The sequence below is a fragment of the Ictalurus furcatus genome, chromosome 21 (assembly GCF_023375685.1).
Source record: "Ictalurus furcatus strain D&B chromosome 21, Billie_1.0, whole genome shotgun sequence".
Lineage (NCBI taxonomy): Eukaryota > Metazoa > Chordata > Actinopteri > Siluriformes > Ictaluridae > Ictalurus > Ictalurus furcatus.
In genome coordinates, this window is record NC_071275.1 from 3,706,195 (window position 1) to 3,722,639 (window position 16,445).

At 40.9% G+C, this 16,445-nt stretch overlaps 1 protein-coding gene across 2 annotated transcripts; it reads right to left on the minus strand.

Annotated features, from left to right (window-relative positions):
* Positions 1–147: 147 nt before the first annotated feature.
* tamm41 (TAM41 mitochondrial translocator assembly and maintenance homolog) lies at positions 148–12,508 on the minus strand. 2 transcript variants are annotated; one of them, XM_053653627.1, is made up of 8 exons: positions 11,782–12,504; positions 11,449–11,631; positions 11,071–11,163; positions 8,507–8,657; positions 7,903–8,048; positions 6,209–6,374; positions 527–589; positions 148–416 (listed from the first exon to the last, which is right to left on the minus strand). In XM_053653627.1, exons 1-8 carry the CDS (start codon positions 11,917–11,919, stop codon positions 340–342), a joined length of 1,017 nt encoding a protein of 338 aa, XP_053509602.1. In that variant the 5' UTR covers positions 11,920–12,504; the 3' UTR covers positions 148–339. The 2 variants fall into 2 exon arrangements, with proteins under 2 accessions (XP_053509602.1, XP_053509599.1); XM_053653624.1 differs by lacking the exon at positions 148–416 and having other exon boundaries at positions 551–1,262; positions 11,782–12,508.
* Positions 12,509–16,445: the final 3,937 nt, after the last annotated feature.

Here is a 16,445-nt window from a genome sequence, read left to right on the forward strand (position 1 = left end):
CATTTATTTATCATTATTTTGTTACCAGCATTTGTTGATTAAATAATGGCAATTACAACACTGATAATATGTTTTGAAATCCTCAGCATACACTAAATATACAGTGCAAATGAAAATGAAAGATGACAAACACAAAAGACTGTGCAGTTTACAAGCCAAAAAAAAAACAACATTAAACTGCATTTATTATGGAAATCGACACACAAATCACAGGTCAACATAAATAAACCTCAGTCCTGTTCAATAATCTAATATTACATTTAGACATGATCATGTGGTGAAATATCAAGAACTCATACAGAACACAAACAGTAACAGCCAACTACAAAGTCTAAGAAATCACCGTGTCTTCCTCCTCCAGCCTTTGAGCATCTTCCGCAGCTTTTTCGCACTATATGACACCGTTTTCACCAGTCCTTTACAAACAAAAAAAAAGTTAACACGTTACATTAGACTCATTACATGTACTATTTTAATAAGTGCAAATTTTCAATATGATATAACAGACACCACTTAAGATCCTTACCTGCTGTAGCAATTCCTTTGGCACTTTGTGTTATACTGGAGGTTTTCACTATTGTTGAGATACCTTCAAAGAGAAACGCATGTAGTTATATTCACGCACTCGTTCTGATACGTTATCGTTTCTATAGTAACAGCTCGTTCACCTGGACTTGTACGGCAGACGCTCCTGATAACCTAATAAAGCCTAATAAAAAAAATGTAAAAAATTTTAAAAATGTGGTGTTATTTACAAAGAAATGCTTATACTCATTTTATAGTGAAGTTTTGTATAAGGAGATGTTTATATAACATTTAAGGAAGGAGTCTCCAGTGTCAGAAGCTTGGAATAGTCTCAATTTTCCACCTCAGGAGAGTCTTCAGGACCGAGTAGTTTATTCTGGTATCTCAGTGACAGGTCAAGCTGCGTTTTTTGTCTAATTAACTTCGATAGAGAGAGAGAGAGAGAAAATAAAGAGAGGCTGCTGAGGGAACAACAGGAAAACAGGAAACAGGAAAAGTAGCTATAAAAGCTTTAAAAAGAACACCAGGTTGTAGATTAACACATTTAAAATCGGTTTGTTTTTGTTTACAAGGTTAATAGGTTTAGTGTTTTGAAACCTGTAAACTATCAGACACTCCTACCGGTCGCTCACCAGACCGATGACAAAGAGGAAAGTAGGGTGAGGTTTCTGGAAAAACCTTGCCCTGTTTCACCAAACCGGCTTGCTTGGTCATGGACATATGGCAAAGCTGTTTATCTGGTTAAAAAAAAAGAAAAGAAAATGGCTCTTTGCCAAGATAGAAAATGGCAAAACTATCTGCAAAACAAGACGTAGCCGTCGTCTAATTACATGAATATGTACATAGGTTTGAAAATGCGTTTTGATAAATAAAATGTCCTGAACGTAGATCAATACTAATAAATACTAACAAAATACTACAATTTAAACATGTGTTAAAGGATATTTTGCAGGGAGGCATGATATCAGCAGTACCACTGCGGTTTGTAAATGGAACGCCAGTGCTCTGTGGATGATGGATAATGCTGAAGTTACTTATAGCTCAGAAACCACATGGCACTAAACCAGATCAGGCAATGATACAGCATCATTGAATTCTACACTATTTATGTACTACAGATATAGACAGACCCGTTATTATAGCTTCCTCCTGTGTATCGACAAGAGCCTAACCTCATAGCTAGCGAAAAGTATGATTATAAACGATTATTAAACATCCCGGAACACCGATCGTGATTACTGCGACATGCTGGAAAGAAACGCGTTAGCAGACGCGAGTCGGGAATGTAGAAGGTTGATCAAATTGCTCTTTTCAAATAAGACGGGATCACGCAACTAAGCAGAATTAGCTATCGAACACACCGGAGATATTGAGTTCAAGCTGCTTCATCCATTCTAAAGTTTTGATTAGTCAAATGTAAATTATCGACTTTAACACACAAGCTTAAACTTTTAATGAGACAAAATATGAACAAGTTCATAGCTCGTGCTGCTCAGAACGTCCAACTGCCCATCCTTGCACTTTCTTACCGACTCTTTCTCCTACAGTGACATCGGCAATGAAGCAGAATACACCAAACACCCCACAGTGTATTTTGCGCAATCTTGTCCTTTCATGGCTCTTACACTAACTTTATTCAGAAGTATGCAATGCCAGCATAGTTACAACAAGAAACTAACTTTAAATGTACAGTCCACTCTGAAAGTATTGGGACAGCAAGGCCGGTTCTTTTGTTTTTGCTATACACTTGAGATCTTGAGAACTCACTACCTTTTGTTTGAACTCAAACATTTGTCAAGGGATCAAAAATATTGGAACACGTGACTGAGCGGTGTTTCTTATTTCCCAGGTGTGTCCTGCTAAACTGACTGTTTAAACAATTAGTATCTCAGAATGTCTACTCTTGGTGTGAGCCCTGGGTTTCTCCTGTGAAGATGCCTTTGTTGTTAAAAAGGATAAATCAACATAAAGCCCAGAGAGATGTCTATGGGAGAAAAGCAAGCTGTTTAAAGTCGAGAACAAAAGGAGGAACATTAGAAATTAACTAGCATTAATCAAAACACCAAGGTGTTAACAATTCACTAACTATATTTACTAACTCACCACTGTTGAGTTTGATTGGTTAGACGGTTAATTTTACAACAAATTGCTGTGGTATAAAAGGAATAAAACACTTTGGCACACTCAAAGGAAAATACACTTGTGTCCCTTAATCAGAATGCACACTGTGTTTTATTTCTTCCATAATGTAAATGTATCTAAATTATACTACAGCACATCTTTGTTCGGTGATGTTCAAACGTCATCTTTCCCACATATACATATTCATGGTGGCATGGAAAAATCTTCTGAGCAATGAGAGAAAGAACGCATCCGTTTGAAATCCGCATCCAGACGGGACGCTCCCCCACTCCTAAACTGTTAGTGATGTGTCCCGTCACGTCAGCCATGACGCCACTGCAGTGAACTACCTAAAGATTAAAAAGGCTGCTATAGGAAGAGAATTGCCTTTATGTCTGTTTTACTCACCAAAAAAAAAAAAAAAACGTTTAGGATGAGTCTGCAACGGCTTCCTCCCAAAGATTTAGGTCTTACGAGCTTGGTGAAACCGGTCCTAAAATAGAGTCCATTTACATCACATCACTATGTACAGTTGCAATCAAAATGATTCAACCGCCATTGCAAATCAGATCAGAAGTCAGAAAACTGCAGAAATCACAGATCAGAAAAGTTGAATTGGGTGAAACCACTTTGAAGTATTCGTTGTGTTGAACTATTTCAATTGCTTGCGTTTGATTTGTTCATTGCGAACGGCTGAAAGTCTGGACATTTTGACAATAAACCTGATTTGCAATGGGGGATGAATCATTGAATCAATGAATCATTTCGATTGCAACTGTATGTAAAGCATTTCTTTACAGTTTTAAATTCCAACAAAACAGAAAACCTGGATTTTTCCATACGATCAAATACACACGTACACGATGAATATCCTTGATGATGCTCAGGCATGCAAACGTGTGTGTATACTGTATGGGGGCTGTCAGGAATGCAGACGAGGATGCAAATGGAGGTAGAAAAATCGTCTTTAGAAAATCGAAGCAATCGAAGATGTAATCCAAAAACAGTGTCGAGGTGCAGGCAACAAGGGCAGCAAGCAATATTCAGAAGGCTTGGGAACGACTGGTGAAAACAACACAGAGCGTATACTTTGCAAAGTGATAGTGCAGTGCTGGTGCTTATATAGTGTGCATGTGCGTGTGTGTGTAATAGAGTCCAGATGAGTGCAGTCAGAAGTCAAGTGAACGAGAGAGTTGCTGAGCCTCAAATCACCTACTTACTGTATACTATGCACAAAGTATGCACTCTTTTTTGTTTAAAAAAAAAAAAAAGTACATAGTTTTGATAGCGTAGAAAAGAGTATGCGAGTACTGGGACATACTAACACATCATGTGACGGGAAAAGAACGTCGTTGCCTGGATAAGCACACGGTCACCGTAAACACACTCCTCGCTGCATTTCAGCTTTTCTTCGTTCATTATTCCTTATAGGATTTATACCATAGAATTAAATTTACCATTCCCTTGATTTATTTTTCCACATTCCATTCACACGTCTCCAAAACGTGTCAAAAAGCGAACCGTCACAAGCAGTTCTGGGTAATATTACCCGGAAAAGAGTCCGCGGATCCACACCTCGAAAATCCTGTTCGGGCACCTTTGGGATATTCATTTCTAAAATGGTACTACGGTTTGGGACACGCTGATTCTAATCTCGGATTCTATTTAGGACGGATAGTAGGCGAACTGGGACACAGCAAGTGTCTGCTATGGCGGTGTGTTGTAGTCCTTGGCGGCCATGTTTGTAGGCCGTGCTGCATTCTGGGAGCTGTAGTTTGATGCCGATTCCCGCGTGGACATGATATGGGCATGTTTTTATGTGTTGGTGTGGACCAAATGTCCCCACAAGGACAGGAATATCTGACAGTTTTGAACTTGTAGGACCATTTGTCTGGTCCCCATAAAGTAAAACAAAACAAAACCTGCAGCTTTTATTTAAAAATCTAAGAAGAGAAAGACAGACGTGTGGGTGTGTGTGTGTGTGTGTTTCAGCAGTGGCGAAAGCACAGCTGGCTGATTGTAAAACAAGCCATGAGCTCATTAACTCTGACTCATAGCGACATTTGTATTGCTTTTGATTTACGGCCATGTAACACCTGCACAGTGTAGAGACATAACAACTCATAACAACATCTGCCTTCTCCCTCTTTATCTCTCTCACTCTCTCGGAGTTAATCCCTCCATCCTGGCAGTGCTGTCCGTGTCGGAGGAAAAGCAGGATGTCAGTGACAGACACTGTAGTTGGGTATGTTTATCATTACAGACATGACTACATCACTCACTCTCTCGTCTTTCATATTCTTTTCTCCTCCCTCTTTTTTCCCCTACCACATGTACTCTTCTACCTCCCTCGCTTTCTCTTTACCCTCACACACTCTTTTACCCCTTCTCCATTTTCCTTTCCACAGCTCTCTCCTGCTCACCCCGCCCCCCCCCCCCCTTATTTTCTCCACTCTTTCGTCTTTTTCCATGCACAGATGTCTTTCCTCGCCTCGGACTTCTCCCTTCCTTTTGTTTTCTCTTTCTTTATCTCTTGCTTTACTCTTCTTTGAGTGAAACAGTATGGCGGTGAATTACAGTATGGTTGATTACTTTAGGCTCAATAATGGAGTCTGCGTAATTGCATACACTGAGAAATGTAATGATGTGAAACGCAATCAGGAATACGATGAAGCTTTGCGTCAACATCTTGATTTGTGTGTTTACACAAATATCATTCCCCTTTAATTTCATGCAACAAGTAAAAGTCATGCATCGAAGTCTTGAATATATGAATATTTTTTACAAGTTTAAAAAGAAGCTTCAAAAAGCACAGTCTATAAGATGGTGAAATGCTGATTTGCTATTCTTCTCTTAAAAAGGAGTAGAAGAAGAAAAAAAAAAAAAAAAAAAAAAAAAAAAACACGTCGAGTTTCTGTTACGTTTGCAATCCTGGAGCCGCTGTGCCATTTATCATACAGCTTAAATCTTAAGTCTCAGGATGTTTTCACACCTGGCCCGTTTGGATCAGTTGTTTTTGAACCTGCTGCGTTTTCTCCTTTGGTTTGGTTCGTTTAACAAACTCAGGAGCAGTTCGCTTGTGGTGAGAAAGCAATCTGACCCAACAGACTAAACCTGTCTGGGTACCGCGTTACGTAAAAAAAAAACAAAATACTACAACAACAACAACAACAACAAGCATGTTTGTTTTGCAAATGGCTCGCAACATGAATTTTAACTCGGACCAAAGTTGAAATCTGCCTCGTTGAAATCTGGTCTTACGAACATATTTCTGGACGGCTTTCGAAAGCGCGTTAATAAAACCGAGGTGTGTTTAGCGGGCGTATCGATGAGATGGGCTTTACTCTGTCCGTCGCAATAAGCTCGCAGAGGACCCGGGAACATAAACAGGCGCACTCTGACCAATGAGAGGATGGTTTACTCACACGTGACTTGCATAAACGCGTTTTGGTACGCTTGTGAAAACGGAACGAGCCAAAGAGAAAACGCGACACTGGAACGATTTAAGTTCCTGTTTCGGAACAAAGCACAGATCTAGAGGTCTGAGAACGCCCCGAGTTACCTTGCTGTACGAGCAGGCTGCAGTCAGGGTCATGAGCGAGCTGCAGCAGGATCTCCTCCACGTCACGGTTCTTGCCCGGAGGATCCACCAGCCGTGTGATCTGCTGCTGTAGAGTGTGAGGCAGAGCCATCAGCTGAGTAAACTGGCCCTCTGGACTCTTATCCACCTACCAGGAAACAAGCACACAGCTCACAAACACTTCTGAAAATGTACATCATTATTATTCTAAGAACACGAGTATAGTCGGGGTGGCTTGTTGTCTTTGTCAGAGCTGCTGTTATAGAAAATTAAACACCACCATCTGACTGATCAGAATCCAGATTTTAACAGCACTGTGGTATAAAAGCACATTTAAAGCCTTAAAATGGTCCATTCAATTCTAAAACTTATGAGACTTAATGACCCACAGACACCCTGGATTTACAGAGATAAAAGCATGAACGTGCCTCTCGTCCTTCTAAGCACGGGTGTGTTTTTGGCAGGTATGAGACAGCCTCCACGCTTTGGCAGAAACCTACAACTTTTCAGCGTTTTGATCTGGTGCAATTATCCATCTGGATAAAGGATGATAAGTGCTATAAGCTCTTTGGCAACATAACACTGGGCATGTTTAAGCAGCACTAATGCTCTTAATATCAGGAAATTTCACTTGTTGGGAACGGTCTATACCATACAGAGTCAAAAATGAAGTCTTCCGAAGTCAACGAGGCAGAGACACGCAGTAACGATAGGACTGTCTAAACAAGTCTCCGTCCATCAGATTAAAAAAGAAATGAGGGAGAAAGAAGATCTAGTGTAGTGTCATATAAAGGAGCCAACAACTCAGTAAGTGCAGAGCTGTATGAATTTGTACTGTACAAACAGAATTAAATGAGTTAATTGGGTAATAAAAATAGTGCTATGTTTCAAAGAATTGAGATTTAGAGGTTTAGAGATAGCACACAGGCCATGCCTCCATCATCGAGATTGGCAAGCACAGAGGGCACGCCTCCTTCACCGAGACTGGCAGGCACAGAGGCCACGCCTCCTTCACAGAGACTGACAGGCACACAGACCACGTCTCCTTCACAGAGACTGACAGGCACACAGACCATGCCTCCTTCACTAAGACTGAAAGGCACACAGACCACGCCTCCTTCACTAAGACTGAGAGGCACACAGACCACTCCTCCTTCACAGAGACTGACAGGCACACAGACCACGCCTCCTTCACTAAGACTGACAGGCACACAGACCACGCCTCCTTCACCGAGACTGGCAGGCACACAGACCACGCCTCTTTCACTAAGACTGAGAGGCACACAGACCACGCCTCCTTCACAGAGACTGACAGGTACACAGACCACGCCTCCTTCACTGGAACCACATCCTCCTTCATAGTTGTTCATACTTCTCTGCCACCTCACTGCATTATTTACTTATTTGTTTTTTGCTTTAACCACCACAAGTTAAAACATTTGAGCTCAAAATAATTGTTAAAAAAAAAATAAATCTTCACAAACTGACAGTCTGACATCATTGTGAAATAACTGCATCTAAAACAAAATTCGCCTCAGAGGCAGTTAAATATCTATGCAGCATACCAAATTATAAATCTTCCACACTGCAAACTATACTGAAACTATACTACTACTTGATAACCATCACCTCCTGGTGGACAAAAACTACAAAGAAAACCTGAAGTCCAGTCTCACCTCCAGCTTCCCCTGCTGAGGCTTGTAAACCACCTGTGGACATTCTTGGAGAATATTATTATACAAGATCCGGAAGTGCTCCATGTTGTCCTTCACGATGTTGGAAACTTTGGATTTATCTTCGCCGATCACCATCCTGAAATCCCCTAAAAGACATTACGTAATCACAGGAGGCACTTCAGCGCTAATTAAATTAACAAACTTAGCTAGCTAACGTATGCCGAATCATTTATAAAATGCTCAGAGAGGTAAAACTTTGTTAGCGCAGCACCTCACATCCTAAAAACACAAAATCTTTGATCTTTAAAAATAATAATAAAAGGTGCGCCCAAGGACTACATAGTAAGACAAAATGTCTCCGCTGGACCTGCGCCACAGTCTGAATGGAATGTCTAAACACAATAAACATGGCCTTGTTGCTTTATATTTACGCAGTAATTTTGAGATATAATTCAGGAATCTAGCACTCGAAAGGACACGAGCATGCTCTCTGTAACAGAACTTTGAGGTCTTCGAGTGGTTTCGTTTTCATTCGAGGAACTGACTCAGAAACATAAAGACTCCGGGTTGATGTAAGAAGATGAGCACAGGTTATTTTGGTCACCGGAGTAGGAGAGTCCAGCGATGTTGAGGAACAGCTCCTCCTCTGAGAAACTCTCTGGAAGCATGAGGAAGGAGGTGATCAGTGCACTCTTCAGATTCGCCACCAGCGCGGCTCGCAGCTTCGCGTTCTCCTTCTGCACCAGGATTCGCACCTGAGGAAAACAGTGCACAGTGCGTAAGACTGGATATAGACTAGGGGTGTAAATCGCACGTCTCATGACGATACGATGCAACTGCGATTCTTTTAGTCAGCGGTTCGATATTTGCCGATACCGCAATGACTGCCAGGATGCGATTACGTTTCGATCGATATAAACGATGTGTCCGATGTAACATTTCTATTATTTCACAGAAGCACCCAAAATATATTTTGAAAAATGTATTGAGCTTTCCCCCCCCACTATATACACTACATATTTCAGTGCAAATAAGGACCCGTGATGAACTTCACATCTGGGACACGGCTGGAATTAGAGTGTCCTGAATAAAGGTCCATCTCAGGACCGGAGTGGGACCCGTTTTCAGCCCGGGAGTTTGATACCCTAGACCAGCCCATTTTTTTCGTGGTGGAAGAACTTGGATAAATGAAGTGACAGTTCAGTTCTTACTATCCTTAATATTTATTACTGACATGTTTCGACAGGAATACGAAGATAAATAACAAATAACGTGCTGAGTATTGTTTTCTGCTACAAAAAGTCCAACGGTAACATTGTGAAAAAAAAGTTGGTTTGCATTCAAACAAATATGAAGTATTTCAGTAAGAAATACACTTTTTTTTTTTGGTAGCTACCTCACGCCTTGGCATGTGACAACGGTTTGTTTATATCGTCAAAGTAATGACCTGTGTACGCCCGCTTTTGTCTGTGTGTGTATGTTTGTGGGAGAGAGAGAGAGAAAGTGAGTGAGTGAGAACGAGTGAGTGAGAGAGAACGAGTCAGTGAGAGAGTGAGCGATAAAGAGAGAGAGTAAGTGAGCGAGAGAGAGTGAGTGAGTGAGAGAGAGAGAGTGAGAAAGAGAGAACGAGTGAGAGATAAAGAGAGAACGAGTGAGTGAGAGAGAACGAGTGAGTGAGAGAGAACGAGTGAGAGATAAAGAGAGAGAGGGTGAGAAAGAGAGAGAACGAGTGAGAGAGGGAGTGAGAGAAAGAGAGAGAGTGAGTGAGAGAGTGAGTGAGAGAGAAAGAGAGAGAGAAAGAGAGGGAGAGTGAGAAAGAGAGAAAGAGAGAGAGTGAAAAAGTGAGAGAGTGAGTGAGAGAGAAAGAGAGAGAGAGTGAACCAAGTGATGTGAGAAAACGGCACTTTTTATAAGTAACTTTTGCGCTGCTTTAAATACAAATGTAGTGTAATTAGTTACTTTAGATACAGGTAAGACAATAATGAAACACACAGTTTTTCTGTGTGTGAGACAGGTACAGAGAGAAAGCGGGCTAGTGGTACATCTTCTGGCCAAATTTATGAGCGGCTCACCACGAATTCTCCAGATTCTCCCAATGAGCCACTCTGGCTACATTCCACCTAAAAAACTATACACGCGCTGAGGTTTACGCATTGCATCAGTACTTCGGATCGTTGGTTATTCGATCGATACACCGATCCACAACAACGAATCATTACACCGCTAGTACATACATGTGTGGGTTACGGGTGTATCAGGAAGTGCTAAACAAATCATGAGGCATGAGATCCATGCTGAAATATCCAGCTGCCTGTACATATCCAACAGCCACCGAAACACAAGCTGTTAGCGCATCTTTCCAGGCTGTTTGACTTTTCTTACTGCCTTAATGTTATGCTATTTTGTTTAAAAACAGCTTAGATATTCAGAGGTTTTTTGTGATTGTTGCAAACAAAAATGCCTGATTTTTTGTGTGAAGAAAACTACTCGCATCGGAGAAATTGCAATTGCAAGAAATGGTCTTTCGCTGTGATGTTTGTTGGTGAATGAGAGCTTTTAGCTGTACTCATGTTCGACGCACGTGAATCGAAGACGGCTTCGGCTGAACGCGCGCTGTGATGACGTCACGACATGTCTTGACCCAAATCTGCGGTAATTAAAAAATAAATAAATCGCAATCTCCTGCGAATACTCTGCAGAGTTTCCTTGAGTTTGCGCTCGTTTCTGCGATCACAAAATCCTGACGTGACTGAACAAACAACTTCATTTAGAAACCGTTTCCAAATACCAGCACAAACCGGCTCGGCTTGTGTTTTCTACGGAAGCCCTAAGAGGAAATGCATTATCACTTTTGTTTTCTTTTTTCGTGCGCTCAACATGAGTTGCTTTCTCACGACCGCAACTTCACTCTTCTGTGTACTCAACGCAATACGCTGTGTTTACTGTTTACTTTGATCAGGGACTCACTCAAGCTGAAACACATCACTGTCCAACACTTGGGAAGAGGACAGCCCTGTCTCTTAACGTGGAGATAAAGTCCATCTCTACCATAACTCACGGCCTCTTAGGGCTTCCGTAGTTTTCGGCGAGGATTTCATCCTAACAAACCGGACAATTGAATGAATAAATAAATAAATAAATAAATAAATAAATTCGAGAGATTCTTACAGGTTTGTGCAGTCTGCCTGCTATGTACATGGTTTTCCAGTGAAGCAAGTCGTCTATCAGGGTATCCGTGCTGACGACACCGTACTTGATCAGCTGTAAAAGGAACATTTCACAGTTTCACAGCAGAACTTCCTACATAACGGACGTGCTGTTGCGCAACACCTCAAATATGCACCACGCAAAACAACATCCCTGATGATCGTGCCAGGTCCTCACCTCAAAAACACACCTGTGTTAATCTTCAGCGCTGTTTTGAGTGATGGGGGTTAAGATGCATCAGTGAAATACTGAGGACAAACATACAGTACCAACCACATCATGATTTCTGAGCGGAAACAATGCAATGATAAAAAAAAAGGCTTTAAATGACTTACTAACCCTGTCCTCCAAGGGCACCAGGGTGTTGTAGTACACGCCGGCTCCATACTCATTCTGAATGCTGCTGATGTGTTTTGGACCAAGATATTTTAGAAAAGAGTAGTGTTTCCTGTTTTCGATTAAGTTCATGGTGTGCCATGTGATGGGGTCATCCACAGCAAACACAAAGTCCAGCATGTTGCTCTGTAAACACACACAAAATAAGCCATGACTTCAAAGAGTATGCGGCTGTTCCAGTGTTTATTTTGCTTCCAAATTTATCTCATGGTATGCAATTCAACTATTTCAGGAATAAGTACAAAATGAATAATGAATGAATTTCAGAAACCTTACCCGCATCTGACCTTGACTGGTCCCAGCCTGTGTAAACACTCCAGATCCATAAGCAAAAGCTAAGCTAATGTCTTGTGGAAACTGGGACAGAATCCTCCGATAAACCACACTCATGCTTTGTAACGCCGCAAGCGCCATTTTAAACAAGACACCTAATTCTCCATAGTCTTTTTAAAAACGGCTACGTTTATTTCGCTCATAGTTTCAGTTAATAACTATGGGGAACCTGCACAAATGGCAGCTAACAACATGTTTTGGGTTCTTCTTCTTCTTCTTCTTGTTTTTAATGGCGGTTGGCAAACCACTAAAGGTGCATTACCGCCACCTACTGGACTGGAGTGTGGGCAGTAGATTTGCAGGGGGAAAAAAAATAATAATAATAATAATAGTAATAATAAATAAATAAATAATAAAACTCAATTTAAATAGAAAAAAACACTAATAATAATAATAATACCAAAACAATACTGCATAAATAAAAGAAAATAAAGAGATAAATAGCTATATACTAGTTATCCGTACTATAGATGACTAAATTCTCTCACTTATACCAGTACTTTTTAATGTTTTGGGTTCATACTAAATGTAGCGGCACGTTAGCTGGCGTTCAATCCCAAAATGTGTTTCTGCACTACATTTAGTGCACTACCTAGGCTGCAGGAGACGTTACTAGTTGTCCTATAATAGTGACCCAATATAGGGAGTAGAAAGCTATTCGGGATTCTGCCTATTTCGTAGCGTAAGGTACGCTACGCTTACGTAAGCTACGCTACGCTACGCTACGCTACGCTACGCTACGCTACGCTACGCTACGCTACGCTACGCTACGCTACGCTACGCAGATAGTTAAGAAGTTCTCAAACTGAAGCTAACGATTCATAATTTCATATAATAATAAAAAATAATACTTTTACCAGAGACCAAACAAATATTTAAAGCCTCTCAAACCAGTAGATTAAAGGTTTTAAACGAATTTCTTTTCCTGTTAAATGTGCGTTTTTAAATACATGCGACATGACACGGAATAAGACTGTTCAGGTGGAAAGAACATCGCCACCTTGCGTTCAGGAGGACACCTCCTCAGTGGAAAGACAATATAAGAACGAAGTTCTTGTAGTAAACTAATAACTCCTCCACCGTTATTACAGTTAGTTATGAAGTGGCTACATGAACTTACATCATGTTTCTTAACCCCACGCTTGTTTTCTCTTCATGCTAGTAACAGACTCACCTGAGACTCTGCACTGAGATTAAAGGAAAACTAGCATGAAAGTTGAAGCTTTGGAAGCTGATGTGTCTGAGCAGAGTATCTATCTATCTATCTATCTATCTATCTAAGACTGTTGGTGTGTAAAAGTGCAGTAAGTTAGTTGTACCACTAGAGGGCACGTTGTTGTTTTTTTATTTTGTTTGTTTGTTTTTTGTTTGTTTTTTTGTTTTTTTTTGCAGCAGTGCTAAACCATCAAATTATGAACTCACTCTGTGGCTAATTACTTCTGGGAGTTCGTGTTGCGGTTAATTATACAAATAAACATGCATAATTATAAAGGAATATTTTCCTTTGGCCAAGTTCAGAATGAAAACAAAGATGACAATGAGTAAACTAGAATACAATATTGTTCATATTATATTATAGTTCTGGTCCACTAATTTGTTTGGTTGAGCGGCGTTCTAAGAGTGCCTGTATATATATCCTATAACCTCACTGGGATGCTTCACTGTATGTATCTCGCTACTCGTTTGTTTTCGCCATGTAATATTTCACTACCTATTTCAAAACCGTTACTACAGTACTACTGCACTACTGTTACTGCTGCACTTTTACTGCTAAGTAGTCTTAGCAAAATCTTAGTGGCTTAGTGGTTCGTCTCACACCTCCAGGGTCGGGGGTTCGATTCCTGCCACTGCCCTGTGTGTGCGGAGTTTGCATGTTCTCCCCGTGCTGCGGGGGTTTCCTCCGGGTACTCTGGTTTTCTCCCCCAGTCCAAAGACATGCATGGTAGGCTGATTGGCATGTCCAAAGTGTCCGTAGTGTATGAATGTGTGTGAGCGTGTATGTGATTGTGCCCTGTGATGGATTGGCACCCTGTCCAGGGTGTACCCCACCTTGTGCCCAATGCACCCTGGGATAGGCCCCAGGTTCCCTGCAGCCCTGTAGGATAAGTGGTATAGAAAATGAATGGATGGAACTTTTGGTTTAAAATATGAATGTATAGTTGAAGATGGGAATTTACAAATCATTGTGAGCTAGCTAGTGAGCTATTAGTATGTGTGTGTGTGTGTGTGTGTGTGTGTGTGTGTGTGTGTGTGTGTGGCTTCTTCGGTAGCTATTTCTGCTAGCACAGCAAAAATAAACAGAAAATTTGACAATATTGTGTCGGAAATCTCACTTACTCTATATTCATGTCTTGTTTATAGAACTGTTGTATAAAAGCTTGTAGTCGTGTGGTTATACTGAATATCGGCACGGCTGTGATGTGTGCCAATTATGTGGCAGCTGCGCAATGCATAAAATCATGAGCTTCAGTGAATGTTCACATCAAACATCAGAATGGAGAAAAGGTGTGATCTCTGTGACTTTAACTGTGGCATGTTTGTTGGTGCCAGATGGGCTGGTTTGAGTATTTCAGAAACTGCTGATCTCCTGGGATTTCCCAAGAGTGCCAATATTAGTGGAGGGCACTGCATGTCAATAAAGCCAACAATATCCATGGGGTGTACTTATTTTTTCACATGACTGTATATATATATATATATGTACACAGCATAAACCCTGTAGAGCAGGTGTGTCCAATCTTACCCACAACGGGCCGGTGATGGTGCAGATTTTCATTCCAATCCAGCAGGAGCCAGTGATTAATATAAGATTTTAGCATCCTATCTAATATCATACCAGCCTTGACTTTGTAGTGTGCACGCATTAGATGTTTAAATGAATTGATTAGTGATTATACTGCATTCCTATATACAGTATAAATCTGTTGCTTTGCCTCCAGTTAAAATATGCTATGACTAATATAATATAGTCATGAATGCAGGTTAGACACTGTCTCTTAAATGTGGTCTCTTATCGTCCAGTCCACTAGTGGATACTGCTCTCCGATTGATATTTTGCTCTTTTAGCTCAAAAATCTCCGTGGCGCTGACTGCATGTGAGTCTCGGTGTGAATCCGAGCCTCTGCTCTCTTCATCACCATCACGATGCGAAAAGAGAGTGCCACTCCACTCCCGAGGCTGTTGCCATGGTGATATACCTCCTATTCAGAGTTTCGACTATCTTCTGTGAACAGAGCTCCTTAACTGCAGCACATTTCACATCGCCAGCCTGCGGTCATAAAACTGTCGGTTTCACCCTGCTAAGACAGAGAGGTTAGGTGTTCAATAAAATGTTGCTAAGCAGAAACCATGCATGTACAAATACGTAATTCATGCAGCATTTAAAGCGTAGGGTGGTTTGTATGCCTCTGGCGTGAATGAATGATTTAATGAGCATTTCGTGAATCACAGCTCTTAGCAAAAGTAATGGGGAAAAATACATTTCTAATTGCTGCTGTACTACTCAATAGTTTACCGTTTACAGCCCATATTCTGTGTGCTTATATATGTCCTGTGTCCCGCACGTATCTGCACATATCGTTGTGTCCTGTACACTGTTGCCTTTCACACTTTATGTAGTCTTGCGTGCTCTTCGATATCGCGCCACGGTCCTGGAGAAACGACATTTCATTCCAGTGTCCACAAGTTAAATGAAAGTAATGACCATTTAAAAACCCACTCGACTTGATTTCACACTTTTTTAAAATCTTGCTCCAATGAGGGGATTTATTTACGAGTGTGATAAGAAATAGTTTTGAATATATCTGAAAGATCCTGGGTGGCACGGTGGTGTGGTGTGGTGGGTAGAGTTGCTGCGTTCCATCCTGAGCCTGGGTTAGTGTGTGCACATGCGTTTCCCAAAGCGTATTGATCCTAAAGTATATTATCATAAACTCTATGATTATATATAGTGGTACAGTAGAACACATTCAAAGAAAACTGCACACAGATAAACAAGAATTGTAGAGAACGCCGTTTTCGTAAGGGTTTGTAAGATTCTACTCGGACTTTTACTTTTGTCTGCTTTCTTTATGAGTCTGCACTGCATGAGTGGCTTGAATCCTGCCTCTTGTTCCAGTACACCATTTTTGTAAGAGTTTGTAAGTTTTTTGGTCAACAAAATAGAAAGAATCTACTCTAATTTTTACTTCTGTCATTTCCTAGTGTGTTTTTTTTTTAATGAACTTTTACTCAAGTATGATTATTGATATTGATAATGATGATCAAGAAGTTTTATTAGAATTACTTAGGCTTAGATGCTGAGGTAGGTCTCAGCATCATCCCATGTGATGTTCATTGCCCACAAGTCTTGGATAAACATTCTTCTCCACGTGTTTTGGGGCGTCCTCGTTGATGTTTGCCGCCTGTCATACCCATGTCATTGTAGTCTTGGAGATCGGCTAGGACGTGGCCAGCCAATCAGAGAGTCCTGTGGGTGACAATGATGTGGAGCTTGTATATGCCACTCCTTCGTAGCACCTCTTCGTTGGTGATATGATTGTAATACCGGATCTTAAGGATTCGGTGTCTGCACCTCTGCTTGACAGAAGTCAGAAGTCAAGCTTCTT

Coding starts and splice junctions, on each gene's coding strand:
- tamm41 (XM_053653624.1), bottom strand. CDS start 11,919: ATGGCGCTTGCGGCGTTACAAAGCATGAGTGTGGTTTATCGGAGGATT. Junction 11,164..11,448: donor TGGTGCCCTTGGAGGACAGG/GTTAGTAAGTCA, acceptor TTCCTTTTACAG/CTGATCAAGTACGGTGTCGT. Junction 1,263..6,208: donor CAGCCTGCTCGTACAGCAAG/GTAACTCGGGGC, acceptor TTTTTTAACCAG/ATAAACAGCTTTGCCATATG.